Source organism: Bacillus rossius, chromosome 1 (assembly GCF_032445375.1).
Source record: "Bacillus rossius redtenbacheri isolate Brsri chromosome 1, Brsri_v3, whole genome shotgun sequence".
In the NCBI taxonomy this organism is placed as follows: domain Eukaryota; kingdom Metazoa; phylum Arthropoda; class Insecta; order Phasmatodea; family Bacillidae; genus Bacillus; species Bacillus rossius.
Genome location: NC_086330.1, coordinates 44,535,266 through 44,553,081, shown reverse-complemented (window position 1 = coordinate 44,553,081; position 17,816 = coordinate 44,535,266). Strand labels below are relative to the sequence as shown.

Genomic DNA, 17,816 nt, shown 5'->3' with positions numbered 1-17,816 from the left:
TTTCTTTATAAATGGGTTCATTTGATGCTTTTTCGAGTAATTTTATTTTATTTTATTTAGTTAATTACATTTGGGTCAAAACATTTTATTTGTACTGTATCAAGTGATTTTGTTTGTTCTATTAGGTTTCCGATTCATTTTTTTTATATATGTGGATCTATTTTATTTCCATTTGCATCGTTTTAGATTATTTCGGTTATTTCACATTAATATGTTCAATTAGGTAACATTTACACACAATTGAGTTCTTTCCTTTGATTTATTTCGTTAGAATTCAAGCATTTCATCATTGAAATTCGATTATATTATAGTACATTGATTTCGTTATATATAGGTTCTTTTGATGCTTTTTCATGTAATTTTACTTCATTTTATTTATTCAATTACATTTGGGTAAAATCATTTAAATTTGTGTTGTATCAAGTGATTTTATTTTTTATATTTGTTTTCCGACTCATTTCGGTATATTGTATGTATTTCATTTCCATTTGTATCATTTCAAATTATTTCGGTTATTTCACTTTGATATGTTCAATTAAGTAACATTTCCACACATTTCGGTTCTTTCCATTGATTTATTTCGTTACAATTCAAGCATTTAAACATTTTAAATTCGATTCTATTAAAGTGCTTTCATTTCATAGCAAATTGGTTGTTTTGATGCTTTTTCATGTAATTTTACTATATTTTATTTATTTAATTACATTTGGGTGCAAATAATTACATTTGTATTGTATCAAGTGATTTTGTTTGTTATATTAGGTTTCTGATTCAGTTTGGTATATGGGGATGTATTTCAATTCCATTTGTATCGTTTCAGATTATTTCAGTTATTTCACATTTATATGTACGGTTAGGTAACATTTCCACACATTTAAATTCTTTCCTTTGATTTATTTCGTCACAATTCAAGCATTTAATCATTGAAATTCACTTCCATATCATTAGTTTGATTTAAGAAAATTCCTGCCCATGCTTCACTATACAGTATGTACCAGAAACCAACGCTGCACGAAGCTATTAGACACTGTGACTTCTTTATTAAATTATGAATATTAATTGGCCTATCAACTGTCTTCGGCTTAACGTATAAGCAATTATATTAGGTTTTGATCCAAAATTTTTCGCTGGATATATGAGGGGCTCCGGAACACAGTGATGCAGTTCAAGAATTGTGCAGATTTGATTTTGGCATACCAAAAAATAATTTGAACGTTTCAGAGGTGAAATACTTAGTGAAGTTTATTCCCGAGCCTCTCATATGCTGATGTCTATATCAACTTTCTGTTAAAAGCCCGTCAGGTTTCAATCATTAACTCTTTGATTAATTTGTGCCACGGAACACACTATAAGCTCGTGTTATGTGTTCCCACAACCGGTAAATGAATAGCTTTTAAATTCTATTGTCTTTTCGATTTTTTTTTTTACTTTTTATGGGGGGGAGGAGGGGGAAATATAAAGTTTAAAAAGAGCCTGGAAAGGCTAACATTGAGAGTGATAGGTCACATGAATACCAACACCATTTGCGCATTGAAATTTGGATCATAATTGGGACGCCTGATGCCAGCCTCCACAATTTTAGCTCTACCCTGAATTTTCAACTCCAGTTCAAAATGTTTGCGCGCGGGAAAAGTTTCTATCTGAGTGTTTTGTAGGTTCACGGCCCTAAACCCATTCAATTCGGACATAATTCCATTCGCACCCACTAACAGTTGTTGGCCTGATTTCAAGCCCCTTAACGTATGAAGGGTAATTTTGATGCCACTAATGTGTTCTTTGAAATAGATTGAACCGCACGCTCAAATACGAAGATTTTTTAAAATTTATTTTTTGCCACGAAGCAAAGTGGATGTGCGAATGAATTTGTGAAAAATCAAAGAGCTTCCTTATTCGAGAAATTAATCAAAATTTCACGTTCCATAAAAAAAAAACAAATATTCACATTCACGACTTTGATGGCTCAGATCCCAACTTGCTGCAGTGTGATGACATTCATTCCAAGGGTTTTAACATCTCCATTCCAGAATATGCCAACGCAGTTTGATAATTACTTTCCTCCCTAGTATCTTTATATTTCAAAGTTATGGCCAGTAATTGGCGAAACACTGATGGTCAAAAGTTCAACAACAATTGAAAAATAAAAGCACAAATAAGACCACAGTAGGAGTTACAACTGAATGAAGTAAACGTTTCTTGGGTTGGTCATGCAACTGTTAATTAAAATCAGCGGGGAAATTTTTGAACATAAAATATCTTCTTCGTTTAGTTTACACTGACTTTTTCACAAAGCTGTCATTAAGGAACGATTCATATTTCGTTGTCTTTCGTGCAGGCCGAGTTCAGTTTGTCAGAGTTACGAACAATTGCGCTTAAGCAAATTAATCGGAAGTTATTCGAACGTATTTGGTTCCAGCTGATGGAGTGGTGATGGCGAAGCTCTTGAACTCTGGGACTTTTAAAACAGATTCCAAAAACTGAACGCCAGGGGTCATTATTTTCTTCAATATGACGCAGGACACGATTGATTCAAATTCGCATTTTGATTCTTGAGGGGTTAAATTTATTACTTGCAACGTGTTCGAGATTTAACTAAACTGACTGATTACAAGTGCTGCTCCACCGTGCCTTCAGCAAATTCTCGCAATGAACAAGCATCAGTTTATTACTTTCTTTCAGGGATCCTGCATTTTGATTTTGTGTCCTGGAGGATGGAGCCCATTGAGGCCGAATCAGATAGGTAATGAAAAACTGTTTTATTTATCTCAGGTGTATGCAACCTATAATGAATCATTTTACTTTATAGTACATTAATTGTAAATAATAACTACAAATCCTAGAAAACAATTTTTTATTTTAAAACACCGTACATCATACTAGACAGTTCTCGCAGGAAAAATTACATATATCATTGAAGTGTTATGATAATAATTTAGCATATAGTGGTCTCTTTAGTCCGGTCAATATAGACATAAAAATAGTGATCAAATAACAATAATTCCGACAGAGCTGAACTTTGGTAGATACCTTGGGTACACCATTAGAAATAAAGTGCCGAAAGACCTCATAGATCCCGTGTGTGACCGTTTCACAATCATAAAGTTTCATTTGGCACACCAACATACTTGTAACATTTCCCGTTGATCAATAAAGTTACGCGTGTCCACCATCTGAACGAAATCAATGTAAAAGAGAGCTCTGAGCATGCGTGAAATTTGGTCAACAGATTGGTAATGAGTAAGGGAACCAAAACACGCTCCCTAGAAACAAGGGCCTGGTCGTGTCCTATGTTGCACTAGAAATACGATTCGAGCACAGCATATTCAAAACATAAAACAGTTTTTTTGTGTCTTGAAATAGCGACCTTAAGTCTTGGATACGCGGGTAAATACATTTAGGTTTAATAGGTTTTGACTTCCACTTATCAATGACCTGGGTAATAAAGAGTGCGAGAACATGTTATATAAAAAAAGTAATCCCAAACTGGGTGAAGACATTCCAGAAAAATTAAATAACTTCACTAAAATTTATAGTTCTTTAAGAAATTTGTAAGAGTTTTCTCCGTTCTAAATATTACGTGTTGATTATGAACATTCACTGCAATCCTATATCACACGGAGAATACCCGATGATGTTGAGCTTTGGTCGAATGGACACTTAGTCCTGAAGGCAGGTAGGACCGTGTGTAGTATAAAGCCTGACCCAAAGGCCTGGTGGAAGGATACCGAGCTGAGGTTGTTTTCTTACAGCGGATGGTGAATAGATTGTGTGAGGGGAAGGCAGCAAAATTGTGGCAGATCACCCGGGAAGTGGCCCTCATGGTGGCGAAATTAGGAACTACGTGGGCCTAAACTTAGTTGGCAAAGCTAACGGAAGATGGCCCCCATAGCTCGGAGGTAGTGATAGGTCTAGAGCGAGTGGTTAAACAATTTGGCCAACAGATGACGCTCAGTGTTCGGGTTTTCGGGGGGGGGGGGAAAGGTGATATTTAGGAACGCTACGTAGCATGGGAGCAAGGCTGACCGTGGTGGTTCCCGGCATTAATAATCAATGCTACGCTTTGTGGACGCCGGCAGGAGGCCGAGCGTGATACATAGGTACACAAAGGCGCGGCGCATTGGAAACCGAGGCGTGACGGTACTCTCGCGCAAACGGGCCCTGAGGCTGGGTCAGCCCAATAGACGGTTGACCACGCGTGCGCAGTGGCGTAGCCAGGATTTGTGTATGGGGGGTGTTAAGAAGCATGGCACCCCCCTCTGTATTAAAGCGGGGGGTCCGGGGGCCCTCCCCCGGGAAAATTTGGATTTTAAGGTGTAAAAAGGTGCTATTTTAGCAGTTTTCGATACTTAAATTTAAATATTGTAATGGTAAAATTTTTATTAATTTTAATATGAAATTTGTTTGAGTGATGAATAAGAAATTAATTAAATATTTGGTGCTAAGGGGGGGGGGGGGTTTTGAACCCCTAAAACCCCCCCTGGCTACGCCCTTGCGCGTGCGAACGGATATGAGAAGTGGGCTGAAGCCCGGTGTGGCCGCCCTAACTAAGGCCTAGGTATATTCCAAAACAAAATAAAAAGGGTTTATATGTTTTACCTAGTGCACGATAGGATACGGCCACTCCCCCCTTTTTTTTGGAACGGATTTTGATGTCCTATCCGTTGCCGATTTGCTGCACAAATCCCGCGCATACGCAGAGCTCACTTTTTCGTTGATTTCGTCCAGATTGGTGGACCCGCATCTGGCGCCATTAACTCGTAGGCCTATATAGTAATTTTTTTATCATCGGGGGACGTGCCAAGCGTCTTGGTGTGCCAATTGAAACTACATTGTAGCGAAACTGTCCTGGAATACACTATTACCACTTTAATGGTCTTAAAAAAGAAATAATCGTAACTTGGAATGTATTTGAGAAAATTAGAAAGGTGATTCTATGTTTGTACGATGGTGTTGCTATCTCTCGTATTTTTGCCGTAATTATCGTATTGATGGTTGCGAATCGTCCACTATAATATATGTTGAAACTAGATTTTAGCCTCGCGCAGGGCACCGTTTGTTAAAATGGTGGCCGATTTGTTTATTTACTGGGATTCGGTTTCGATACATTCTGGAATTCGGCCCACGAGTTAGGTTACAGTTTCATCCAAATAAGGCAATACTTATTCGCTACCTTGCCCGGACGTCTTGGAATACCGCCCTTAGACAAGACCTGAGGCTGTTTGAACACTAAAGTAGGGAGCACTCCAAAAAATACTTAAAACCAAATTTTAAAATGTACACTAAATCACATGACATTTAAAGTTATAGAAGGTGCTCAAATTTAACTCATCAACAGCACAGTGCGAGATATTTGTTTATGTTAGATATGCTAGATAAAAATGAATCAGGAACACTAATATTGCCCTTTAACTCAAAGTGAGTTTCTTCATCGACCACAAATGATAATAAAGTGAATAAAACAGAGGGGAAACCTGGAAACCGGACCCGTTTTTTAAAGTCGATAATAAATGAATTCAAAGACCAAAAGTTAAATTTTATCCAGTCCACACCTACAAAGTAAACTAATAAAGTCAGAGCAAGCGGAAATTGCCTGATAATAACTTATGCATTACTTCTCACAATCAATGTACCTATGTTAGTAATATATAATGGACGCTACTACGCGTTTGGGTTGTGGAAGCTCTGAACTCAAATAAATTAAGAACAAGCAGTGTGTCAAGGTTTTAGTTAAATTATTAAATTTTTATTAAAATATATTTAATATGAAATACATTTTAGGACATTAAAAACATAATCAAATATCCCCAAAAATGGTACCTAGTAAAACGCCGTGTTTTGTTCAAAAAAACCTTGTTCGGGTTACGAAGCTACCTTTATGCGAACACAAGAGAATGCTGAAAACAGCAGGGTTCGCACAATTTCCCCGGGTTCTCCTTTTACGTTAATGCCTCTTGTGACGTCTTTACGCGTTTTCCTTTACTTCGTACGTTCTGAAAGCGAGCTTTACAAGCCCTACATTCTCCTCCGTTTACAGGGCCTGCAAAACCTCTGTGTCTTCCTAAACACACAAGAATGCCTGAGGCCGTGGTTTTTGTGGGCCCCTTCCCCCACAAGTTTTTGCATTGTTCTGCGTCTACGGTTCGTGAGTAACGAGATCCCTAGTATCTTGTCTTATCAACGCCTTAATTCTCTACGTTAGGGTCATCGTGGTCCAAAGTTGTTTTAGCGATCCTGCGGCCGAATCAGATTCTTCAAGCCAGTCTATTGTAGTAATAAACAGAAGCCATAAAAATTTTGCGAAAACATCGCTCTTCACGAGTGTTTCTGTTGCTGAAGAACAAAAAAAAATTATCCTCTTGCTTATAAAACACACCTATTTAGCAGATCGTAAAAGTTAGTTTTTCAAGTAAAATGATCATTCGCAGAAAGTTTTTTTGATGAAGAAAGATCCATGTTTGTATTGATATTGTATATTGGGGGAGGGGAGGTGTTCGTACTCATTCACCTTGGTTCTTGGGTGACACCTTTTTAAAATTATCAATCAAAATAATTTTTGAATAAAGGAAACAATTACATATTTCTAATCTTATTTACATAGTTACAATGTGTTACTAATTATTGTAAAGCTCACCTATGTAGCCGTTATGGAAATAATTGATTCTTACGTTCGGGCGACTCTGGAATAAGTTTTAGTTTGACAAGGCCACTACTGTTGGTGTAAACAAGCGTCTAAAGCCGAGTCCTGTAGTTTGCCGAGCCAAAATAAATAAATAAATAATCTAGCTGCAAGGCAGACCGCAACTCATCATCATCATCTACTGCTTCCAGCAAAGTAAAATGCCTCCGCTGTCCTATCACCATTCCTTCTCCTTCACTCTGTTCCATTCTTCTCTCTCCTGCACTCCTAACTACAGGCTTCTCTTTAGTCTTCCTTTGGGGCCTTCTTCCTGTTTAATTTAACTCCATCGTTTTTCTGGGCAGCCTCTATTTTTATTTTTTTTTTATTTTTTCATTCTCCAAGCGTGGGCACACCATCTCATCCTTGCTTTGCCCATAATATCATCCAAGTTCTGCTCTCCCGCTCTTGCTTGCGCCGTCTCATTTCTGATCCTGTCTCGCCCGTCACGCCGGGACATGATACCCCTTAACCCGTACGGTAAATTGACTGGGCAGCCTACACTTGAAACGTGCGATCCTTGACTTATGACGAAGACGTGAGGCCGCGGAGCTCGCCACAGATCATCCGGCGGCCGGAGGGGTCGCCCGCTCCCGAGGAGGGGGCAGGTCACGTGGGTCGGCCCTGCTAGGGAGGGGGGGACGTGAGGCACTTCCGGCACGTGAACGCTTAACGCAGTTCATGGCGGACCTGGCTTAAGCATATCTGGGAGGGCGAATGTTTGAACGGTTTTGGGCGGTGTGGCGAGTTAGGAGATACCCATGCGCGGCTATTGTTTACGCGGGGACCCTTTAACACGGGCGACGGTGGCGCGCGTCTGGGGGAGAAACTTTGATTACCGAGACTGAGACTAATTTTTTTTGAAGTAGTTTCGAGCCCACCCACTAGATAGTAGCTTTCATTATATATTACTAACATAGGTACATTGTGAGAAGTAATGCATAATCTATTATAAGGTAAACAAACCAGTGAATTTGTAACGTGTATACCTACGTACACATGGAAAGAATAGTGCCCCTGACTTTTCACTGAATACCACCCGCGCAGCAGTGAGCGCGCGGGCGTTCAAACGCCGCGGCAGGAGGCCTGCCGTCGTCGGACGAGTTAGTGCGCAGTCGGCTGCGCGCGGAACTGGACGGAAACGGAAATTGGGCTGGCTTCCCCCGAATAGACGAGACTGTTCTTCTTCCAGCTCGTCAGGGAAGCCAACGAGTATAAAAGGGCATGCACCAAGTCAATCGAGGAGCAGAACAACTGGGACATCAAGCGGGCAGGCTGCCACTCTGCTCCGACACCGCTCGCCAGGCTACACCGTCAACCACCGCGGAGTTGCTGCCGCCCGAGGACCGAGAAAACTTCGACTGGGTGAGACCTCTCCGAGTTGTAACCCAGGATATGGACAGTTCATGTGGAAGCGTCGCTGTATATGGCATAAAATCTTTCCGAACTGACATTAACTAAAAACAAAGGTCCAGCCCAGGGCCGCGTCTAGGGGGGGGGGGGGCAAAAGGGGCATTTGCCCCGGGCCTCACATTCAAGGGGGCCTCAAATTTTATAAAAAAAATATATATAATTATTTAAAATGAATTCCCATTTTATATCTGGCGTAATAATAACTTGTCTTTAAATTTAGATACCTATTTATTTAGTTTTGTAAAGCATGATTCCACAATAAAACCACACCGTGCTGTAACTTGTATGGTTTTATTTATAACTACTGAGTAAGTCACCGACATCGACGCCGGTCCATGAACCTCCTCAAACACTAGAACCATGTTATTGTGATGGTAAGTTGCCTTTGACTTTACCACTTTCAAGCTCTGATAAAGTTAAAGAAAACACAGAAGTAACTAAAATAGATAATTGTAATCTCATTAACACAACTCCAGAAATTTCCATAACTTCTAGAAACTGTGCTAGGACTGAAAGAAGTGTAGAGATTGATAGTGCAGTGTTAATAGAAGAAATCCAGCAAGATCCTGCGGCATGGCCTGGCAATATCACTGACGAAATGATTAGTTATTGTGTTGATAAGTGGCTGGACTTTTTTAGTAATAATGATGGAGACTACACAGCTTCTGCTAGGCAATATCCAAAATGTATTCGTAAACTAACATCATCTGCATTTGTGAGAGTTCTTGAAAATGGAGAGCGACAGGAGAGAAAATGGTTATTGTAATCTAAATGTACGGGAAATGTGTTTTGCTTTGCGTGCAAACTTTTCAGTAATTGTAAACTATCAAAATTTGTAAATGGTTTTTCTAATTGGAAGAAAAACAGAAGAAAAATTGAGGGAGCATGAAAACAGTATTGAACACAAAGCAGGTTCTTTAAAATGGGTTTCAAGAACAAATAAGAAAATGTTAATTTCATCACATTTAGATGCACAAGTGACTGAGACAAATTACTGGAAGAATGTTCTTGTTAGAGTAGTGGCAGTTGTAAAATTTTTGTGCAGTCGTAGTCTTCCTTTTCGTGGTGATAATAAGATGCTTGGATCACCTCGTAATGGTAATTACCTAGGAATTTCGGAACTCCTTGCTCAGTTTGATCCTTTTTTACAGGAACATTTAAGGATACATGGGAACAAAGGAAAAGGTCATGTATCGTATCTTTCTTCTGATATATGTAAATAATTCATTGAGCTAATGGGCAACGAAGTTCGGAAACACATTCTAAATTAGATTAGACAGGCCAAATATTATTCACTGATAGTTTATTCTACACCTGATGTTTCCCATACAGATCAGTTATCTTTTGTGTTTAGATACTGCCCTAACGGTAACATTTTGGAAAGGTTTTTGTGTTCCATTCGAATTTACAGCCACACAGGAAGAAATTTAAGTGAAGTTGTAACCTGTACTCTAAAAGACAACACCATTGATATCCAGGATTTCCGAGGTCAGAGCTATGATAATGCAGCCAACATGTCAGGAAAATATGAGGGCCTACAAGCGCACATTAAATCAATAAACAGCTCTGTGCTGTATGTTCCATGTGCAGCACATTAAGTAAACTTAGTAGGAAAAAACAGCGTTAGTGAATGTATTCATGCAACAAAACTGTTTCTGTTTTTAGAAAAGTTGTACTCATTTTTCGCTGCTTCCACTCACAGGTGGTCAGTTCTTGAAGGAGTTATTTCGGAAAGCACAGGAAATAGCGGAAAGCCAAAAAATCACTGTCAAGAGCTTGTCGGAAACAAGGTAGTCATGCATAGAAGATGCATTGAAAACTCTCGTCATTCATTATGATGAGATTTTCTGTGCATTTAATGATATGTTCAACGACAAAAGTGAAACGCAAGTCACAAGGATGGAAGTGAACTCCCTCATGAAGAAAATGCAATATTTATAATTTGCTTTTATGGCCGTATTTTGGTACGACATTATGGAAGATTCGGTGCAGTAACCAAGCATCTACAGAAAGAAGCCTGGACTCGATGTCATAACTGGTCATCAACTGATGAATTCTTTGAAAGATTTTGTTTCCGATTTGCGAAATAATTTTGATGAAATTGAAGTTAAAGCAACACAACTAAGCAACCATGTGTTACAAACTTTTGTAGATACTAGATCTTACAAAAATAAAAGGTTTTTGGATGGAAAAGACGAACTTTCAACTGTTGTAACATCCCGCGAGAATTTCAGAATTTCCACATTTCTATGCATTGCTGATAAGCTCCGCATGGAACTGGAGAAGAGAGCTGCTTCCTACAAAGATATTGCCTTAACATTTGGGTTTCTTTGTAACTTAACTACAGCAAGTGAAGATGAACTCAAATCTAGTGCTACTGGGTTGGTCAGAAAATTCAGAAAGGATCTGCAGCCTGTTATTACAAATGAATTATTACACTTATAATCATTTCTCAGAGAGCAACAAGTTGAAGACAGCATTACATCATTCACTCCACAAAAGGTTTTGCAGCACTTATATAACAGTGAAATAATTGATGTATTTCCAAATGTAGCAATATCACTGCGCTTGTATTTGACACTACCAATCACAAACTGTGAAAGTGAAAGATCATTTTCAAAACTGTCAGTTCTGAAGAATCAATTCCGATCTACCATGTCACAAGAGAGATTAAACTCATTAGCGGTGATTTCTACAGAACATGATCTTGTGAACAGCATTTCATTTGATGGACTCATTAACTTGTTTGCTTCTAAAAAGGCAAGGAAGAAGTTTATTGCAAAGTGATTTAATAAATATGTAATTTTGATTGGTCGGGATCTGCAACTCATAAAATTGTGTAAATATTTGAGAACGATTTAAGACTTTCGTAAATGAAGCAGAGAAATATTGGGGGTGGGTGTTGGCTATGAAATATTACTCCATTTCAACTAGAAAATTTGTTGTTATACCTACATTATTTTGTTTTCCCTGCATAAATATGTTTCATATTTTTGCGTATAGAGGTTGCATTTCATTATGGTACTTCTTGTCCTTTTTTATGTTAGTTATTTAGTTATTACATACATACATGTCAATGCAAAAATATGAATTTTTCATATCTAAAAATTATCACTACAATAAAAAAAGGGGGGGGGGGGCCTCGGAATATTGTTGCCCCAGGCCTCCCATTCTCATAAAACGGCCCTGGTCCAGCCACAAGGGCAAGAGGGCGTGCGTTAGCAACTTCCGTGAGGGCCGAGCGAGCGGGTGTCTTGACACAATGACGACGCTATCACGACACTATCACGACCAGATCGCAACACAGTACGGACTTTAACTCTACCGCCGGTAACGAAGAATTGTAGACACAAGAGACAGCGAGCAGGATAAGAACTTATGCGTTACTGCGGCGATGTGTAGAGAGCTTCACTTGGTAGCGGCGGAAGAGTAACAGAAAACACAACGCATAAACATTGACTATGTTACGCGAATGGTTGTGTGTAAAGAATTGTAACCACTTGTATTAACGATCTGAATTTATGTTACGAGTAACATTGAGTTATGTTAAGGTTATGAATGTTCAGTGTGACTTTGTATGTTTTCTAGCCTTAGTTGTTTAGATTAACGGCGTATCGGTCGTAGGCGGTGACGAGCTCACGCCTCGACGGAATCAAGGCTATTGTTTTGTTTTTTATAATTGTTCTGGAATCCATCACAGAGAGTTAATTCATATGTCTTGTGTTATAGTGGGATCATGTATCAGCAGTTCGACTCCACAAGAACCCGACTTGTTTACGTCTTATGTCAGTTTGAGAATCCATGAAATATTTGTTTGTGTTATTGAGTTTGTCAATTATTACAAATTGTTATTGGAATGAAATTAACTTAGCAGCTAATTTCAGAACCACCCGCAAACGTTCTTTTTCCTCCTTGGTATGGTTTTCCTATGTTTTTAGTAAAACCCGTGACAAATATTAATTCACTTTATTTTTGTAGCCACATATTTTGTAGTATGGCATGCCAGGAATTTTGCATTTCTGACTAATTTATATGGAAAATGCTTTTTATTTATTACAAAACAGCATCAAGCGTTTTTTTACACATTATAAATCACTTTTACTAAGCAATTAGTTGTCAAGAAGTTAAAATAAAATTAAAAACCTAATGATTTTTAAACTCCATCCCATGTTTTTTTTTGTTAGTAGTTATGGGCCAACCTAAGCGGCGCACGTCACCCAAACATGGTTTCAGTTGCCATTGTAGGAGTTACACTTATATCTCCTTTTTAGTTCTATGCACATATTGGCGTGGAGCTGTCTACACGCGCCACTTCTAATCACGGGCCACTTTCAGTCCACTGCTGCTCAGACGCTCTCAGGTACTTGACACGCGTGGATTGTTTCACAAAGGCTTCTTTAGTTCACGTCATGTTATCCCAGCAATATATATTCAATATCTGATTCCTACATCAATAAAATTTTACAAGGGAAGTTTTATGTGTAGTCTTTTTTCATCCTGTGCTAATTTTGTTGCAAAATATATCTTCCTCGTCGGAGTTCATGGCCAAACTCAGGAGGGCGCAATCAAATAGGCGTAATACAGTCACTAGAAAAGCTATGCTGTTGAGTAATGCAAACATCAAATATTAAGTATTAATTACAATGAAAACATAGAAACTTCTTAAAAATCAAAACCCAATAAAAATTTATTTTACAAACATTCTTAGTAAAGAATTTATGGAATGCTGTATTAAAGGAGTGGCTTATTGAGTATAATTGCAAAATATTATATTTTGGAATAATTTTTGACAGTTTTTGTACTATTTTGGTGGCAATGAAATAAGTTTGGATTCGTTACGCATCTTTGCAGAAGAGTGAAAGTGTGTAATTTTTGGCATCTTTACTGAGGTTATGATTTTCAAAACATATAATTTGTGGATATGCAGTTTTTAATTTTTTAAACCAAAGATAAAGCATTTGAACTCAAATTGATTGTTGTTTCGTATTGCCAACTTGATAATCTTAAACATACGTATATGATGAATTTTCCCAGTAACGTACGTCCACAAAAAAATCAAGGTTGCCATCGTTTACTTTTGAAAATTCCATGATTTTGAAGCTGCTAGGTTATAAATAGCACACATTTAGCTGATATCCAAAGAAAATAAGAGCGTTAATTATAGCATTGAGTTTGCTTTGGGACCAAAATACTTTCCTCTGTAGTGGTTCTCTGCAGTTTATTCATTTACACAGACCACCGAGTGGTGACACTCAACGGCTTGTCCATGCTACTGCGTGACACCACGCAGTGGCGCGACCGAGTGGTCAGTGGGAAAAGGACCTTAATAAAGTGGCTTTGTACAGCGTGCGAATCATATCGGTGATCGTCCATTTCCACGAAATATATTGTAAGGAATCCAGATAGACAATGTGTTATTGAACCTAAAGACAACGAATGAAATATTTCTCGTTCTAATATGCTTTCTTACAGACAAAAACCAAAATTAAACGGTTATTTCAAATATGGCGTGGCAGCTGTATTCCCTCCCATCTTTGGCTTAATTCCCATCGAATTTAAACCACCTTTTCGTTTCCTCTTCCTCCACTATGTCTGAACAATATGATGGACGTACAAAGGGTTACCAGAAATGATATTACAAACAATTAAATTGCAAAAAAGGACATTAAATATGTACAACAACTCACCTATCGTTGTAAACGCCGAGTCTTTCACCATTTCTTCAACTCGCCTTTGGATGGTCACGTCTAAAAAACAAAAAATGGCATTTATTAGTTTCTACGTGATTCACAAAAGTTTGTTCAGAGTGCAATATAGACCTAAGTACGAGCTTCTCATAAAAAATTCATCATCTGTGTGTGAAAGATTAAAGTTAGATCCATAATTCCTCCGCTGAATGAATTTGGCAAGTGATGGGTTTTAAATATTTAAATCGTGTTCGCAAGTACAATTTAATCAACTGTTAAGAATCACTCTACATTAAAAATTGTGGGTGAAACCAGCAGAGGCTATAATTGCATTTAAGTATCATGGGCACAAGGGAAGACGTTTACAAGTGAAAGAATGTGGAGAAATGGATATCATCTACGCGAACTCTGGTTTTGTAACTTTTAAAATTTTATGAACGGTGAGTTTGAACTCACCTTGAAGAGTAACTGGTGGTTTAGTAGTTGTCCTTATTGGTGCGCTCGTCTGTAGCTTTATCTCTGAAAACAAGAGTAAACTAATATGAGAGCTGCGATGACCTTTTTATTGTAGACATAGGTACGTACACTGAGTATTGAAATGTTTAATTAAATTGAGTGAAATGAAACTTCAGGACGATAAAAATCCTCTTTCTTGAGAAGCAGACAAACACTTTATTTTTGATTTAATTGAAATTGGATTGATAAAAACTAATTAACATTAATTTCACTGTTTTATTGTAATAAAGAGTTGAATAATATTATTTTAACAAAGTTTTGTTTTATTATTTCTGGACAGGCAACGTAACTAGATCACTTGATTTAATTCAGTGATGGTATTTTTGAAGACAGCAAACGCTCAGTCTTCACCAATTGGCTTGTTTCCTCCATTATCTCTGAGTATCATATTTATTTTGTAATCGGAAGTAAAATGACTCTTTTGGGGAAAAAAATTAGTTTGTGTTTTCCAAACTATAAATTTCAAATTTTAAAGTTTCAGGGGCGACAGATGAGAGAAAAACTGTTAGAAATATTTTCACAAATGTTCTAAAAATTATTAGAGAAATGCACACTGTCGTTATCTGCTACCAACCAATCAAAACTAAGTAAAATCCGAGTAAAATTGTAAATCATTTATGGTTTTATATGCATCCATTTTAGAATTGTTTTACTCATAAAAATTGAAAATTTCGAAAACAATGTCAAAACTTTCTATGATAAAATTTTCATTCTAAATACAAATGTAAATATTAATTATCAAGATCATACAATATTTTTCCCAAGATTAGAGAGTGATGCATTAATTAAGAGACAGACTGGTAAAAATATGCATGTGGCATTTATGATGAAAGAGCTCGCCTAAATTGCGAGATAATATCTATACTAATATTATAAAGCTGAAGAGTTTGTTTGTTTGTTTGTTTGAACGCGCTAATCTCAGGAACCACTGGTCAGATTTGAAAAATTCTTTCAGTGTTGGATAGTACATTTATCGAGGAAGGCTATAGGCTATATTGTATTATCAATAACATTAGGGATCCTTACTAAAAGTCCAATTTAGAATCAAATGCGTTGGAGGGGGTTAGATACAACATGCAGTACACGTACGAAGTGTGTTTTGACAATGCCACAGGTGCTAGAAGTTTATTAAGCGAAATACCACTCACTGACTCACTCATTACGAGATCTCTAAAACTATACACCCGATTGACTTGAAATTTAGCATATTTACTCATTTTGTGATGTAGACGCTCACTAAGAACGGATTCTGCGGAAATCCGATCCCAAGGGGAGTTTCTGGGGCGTAATATATCAAAATTTCCAGTTTTTGGTAGGAAATCACCATGGCAACGGCTGTTGCTTTGTTGATGCTTCATTCGTCTCTATGGCAACGACTATTTCATTGTTAGTACAGTCCTCATCACCGTTGAAATTTTGCGGGTATACTTTTAATATCAAAAATTGCCCTTTTTTTTTCAAGTATATATATTTTACAGACTTGAAACTTCACAGTAATGTACCTTATGTTACGCAGGATGACATTTTCCGAAAATTAGATCTCATGGGTGGTTAAAACCAGGCAACAGTGGGTACTTTGTCGGCATGAGAACAGGATTTTGCATTGTTCATGCCTTCTGCGTCTCCATGGCAACGGGCATCGCGCGGCAGTGGCGTACCCACAAGGAGGGGCATGTATAATGAGCGGCGCAAGAGTGATCTGCCAGTAGACTACCGTAGCGAAGTACGGGTACATCAGTTGTACGTTGCGTGCACGAGTCGGGAAACCATCGGTGCTATTCATTTTCTCTCCGGTACATTATACAGCATTGTAATAAATTTTCACTGAATTTTTTTTATTAACCATTACTGTAAATGGGAGATGTGGCTTAATTTTTTTCCATTAGTATAGCCGTGCGAAGCCGGGTCGGGCAGCTAGTAGTAAATAAGGTTGACTACAGTGGCATACACTCACAGAAGTATATGAGCTGAAAACCTTAATCTCCGGTTGGTAGTCACACAAATTCATTAGGCCTAAAAAAATTTCACTCCAGGAAATATCCAGTAGTATGTCTAAAAACGTGAATTGTATCAGAGAGTTAGGTGTACATTATAGCTATAAAATAGAAAATAGTACAGAAAACCTTTAAAGATCAACTTTATAACGGGAAAGGTTATCGTTTTAGTGTTAAAACTTGATTTCGAAGCATTTCTTTTGTTGAAGATACCACAAGATTAACAATTCTCTGTAGGAATGTTGCTTCTCCTTCAGAAACGCAATTTTATTATTAAAATATTACTTTTTTAAAATAATCATTTAAGTTGAGTTTCGCAATTATTTATGTTTTGTAATGGGGAAAATATTATTTAAATCATTATTCGCACTATACGCCACAGAGAAGACCCGAAGAGACCGGATAAAGAGCGTTGAAAACACAAACACATGTCAATGAGGTGAGTGCTGACCTGTCATTGGCCGTGGCAGGAGAAGGTTTCAAACACAGGTAAATTCCCTGTTTCACCAGTGTTCGGTGTTCGTTCGGTGGGTTGGGGGGGGGGGGGGGGGGAAGCGCAACTGTATAGACAGGATATGGCCACTTAAAAATGGCGTGGTTGAGATATGCCTACATAAAAAATTAAGTTTAAAATACAAAGAAAACATGAACATAATGACTTAAATAAACAAGACAATGACATATTTTTAAATATTTCAGAATTTTTGTAATGGTGTATCAAATGCGTGGCGTATTGAGTATAATTGCAAACTAATATAATTTGTAAAATTTTTTTTGACAATGTTGAATTATCTTGTTAGCAATGAAATAAGCACGGCTGTCATGTGTACGTGTGCATGTTTTCGAAATTGAAACTGGTTATGTTTTTCAATACTCATACTTTGCGGCTATGCAGTCTTTAAGTTTTGAAACAAAAGATAAGTACTTTAACATTTTTTTTTTTGGTAGTTTCGTATTGGAATATAGATAATTTGAAACTAATATTGTGAGTATTCCCAAAAACGAACTACCCAAAAGGAAAATCAAGGTGCCAACATTGTCAACATTTCAAGTTAATGACTTTTAGATTGTTAGGTTGCCGAAAAAATACCGCACAATTCACTGATTTCCAAAGAGGATAAGCGCTTAAGTTATAGCATTGAGTTGCGACTCTTTATCTTCCTTGCTTTGTGGTGTTCGTTATCAGTCTGTTTGTGCCTGATGGTGGGAACAGATGTCAGATCCCGAAACGTCTAAGCAGTTTTGACTTAGCAAGCCTACTCTTTAGTTTGTGTTGTCCGTTGTGTTGTCAGAATACCTGTTCTCATTTCATACACTGGAGTCGCATGTATAACTCGGCCAAGATAACAATGTATCTCGAAAGAATGCGGTCGCGCGCGAGAGAGACAGAGTAAGTAGCTGACCTGGCCAATCGGTGACGAGCAGCAGGTGGCGAGCCGGCTATCGCCAAGTACAGTCAGCGATGCGTGACAAGTGAACACGTCAGTTCATCCGGCGTGGTTAACGTGTGAGTTCGCGAATTGGAATGTAAGG

General features: G+C 37.8%; 1 protein-coding gene across 1 annotated transcript in view; it reads right to left on the bottom strand.

The window, feature by feature from the left end:
- Positions 1–17,816, bottom strand: part of LOC134527319 (lachesin-like) — a 136,838-nt gene that overhangs the window by 9,099 nt on the left and 109,923 nt on the right. The window contains exons 10-11 of the mRNA XM_063359920.1: positions 14,230–14,292; positions 13,774–13,833 (exon numbers count right to left, since the gene is read on the bottom strand). Of these exons, the coding sequence (XP_063215990.1) occupies positions 13,774–13,833; positions 14,230–14,292 (123 nt within the window). The remainder of the gene's footprint in view (positions 1–13,773; positions 13,834–14,229; positions 14,293–17,816) is intronic.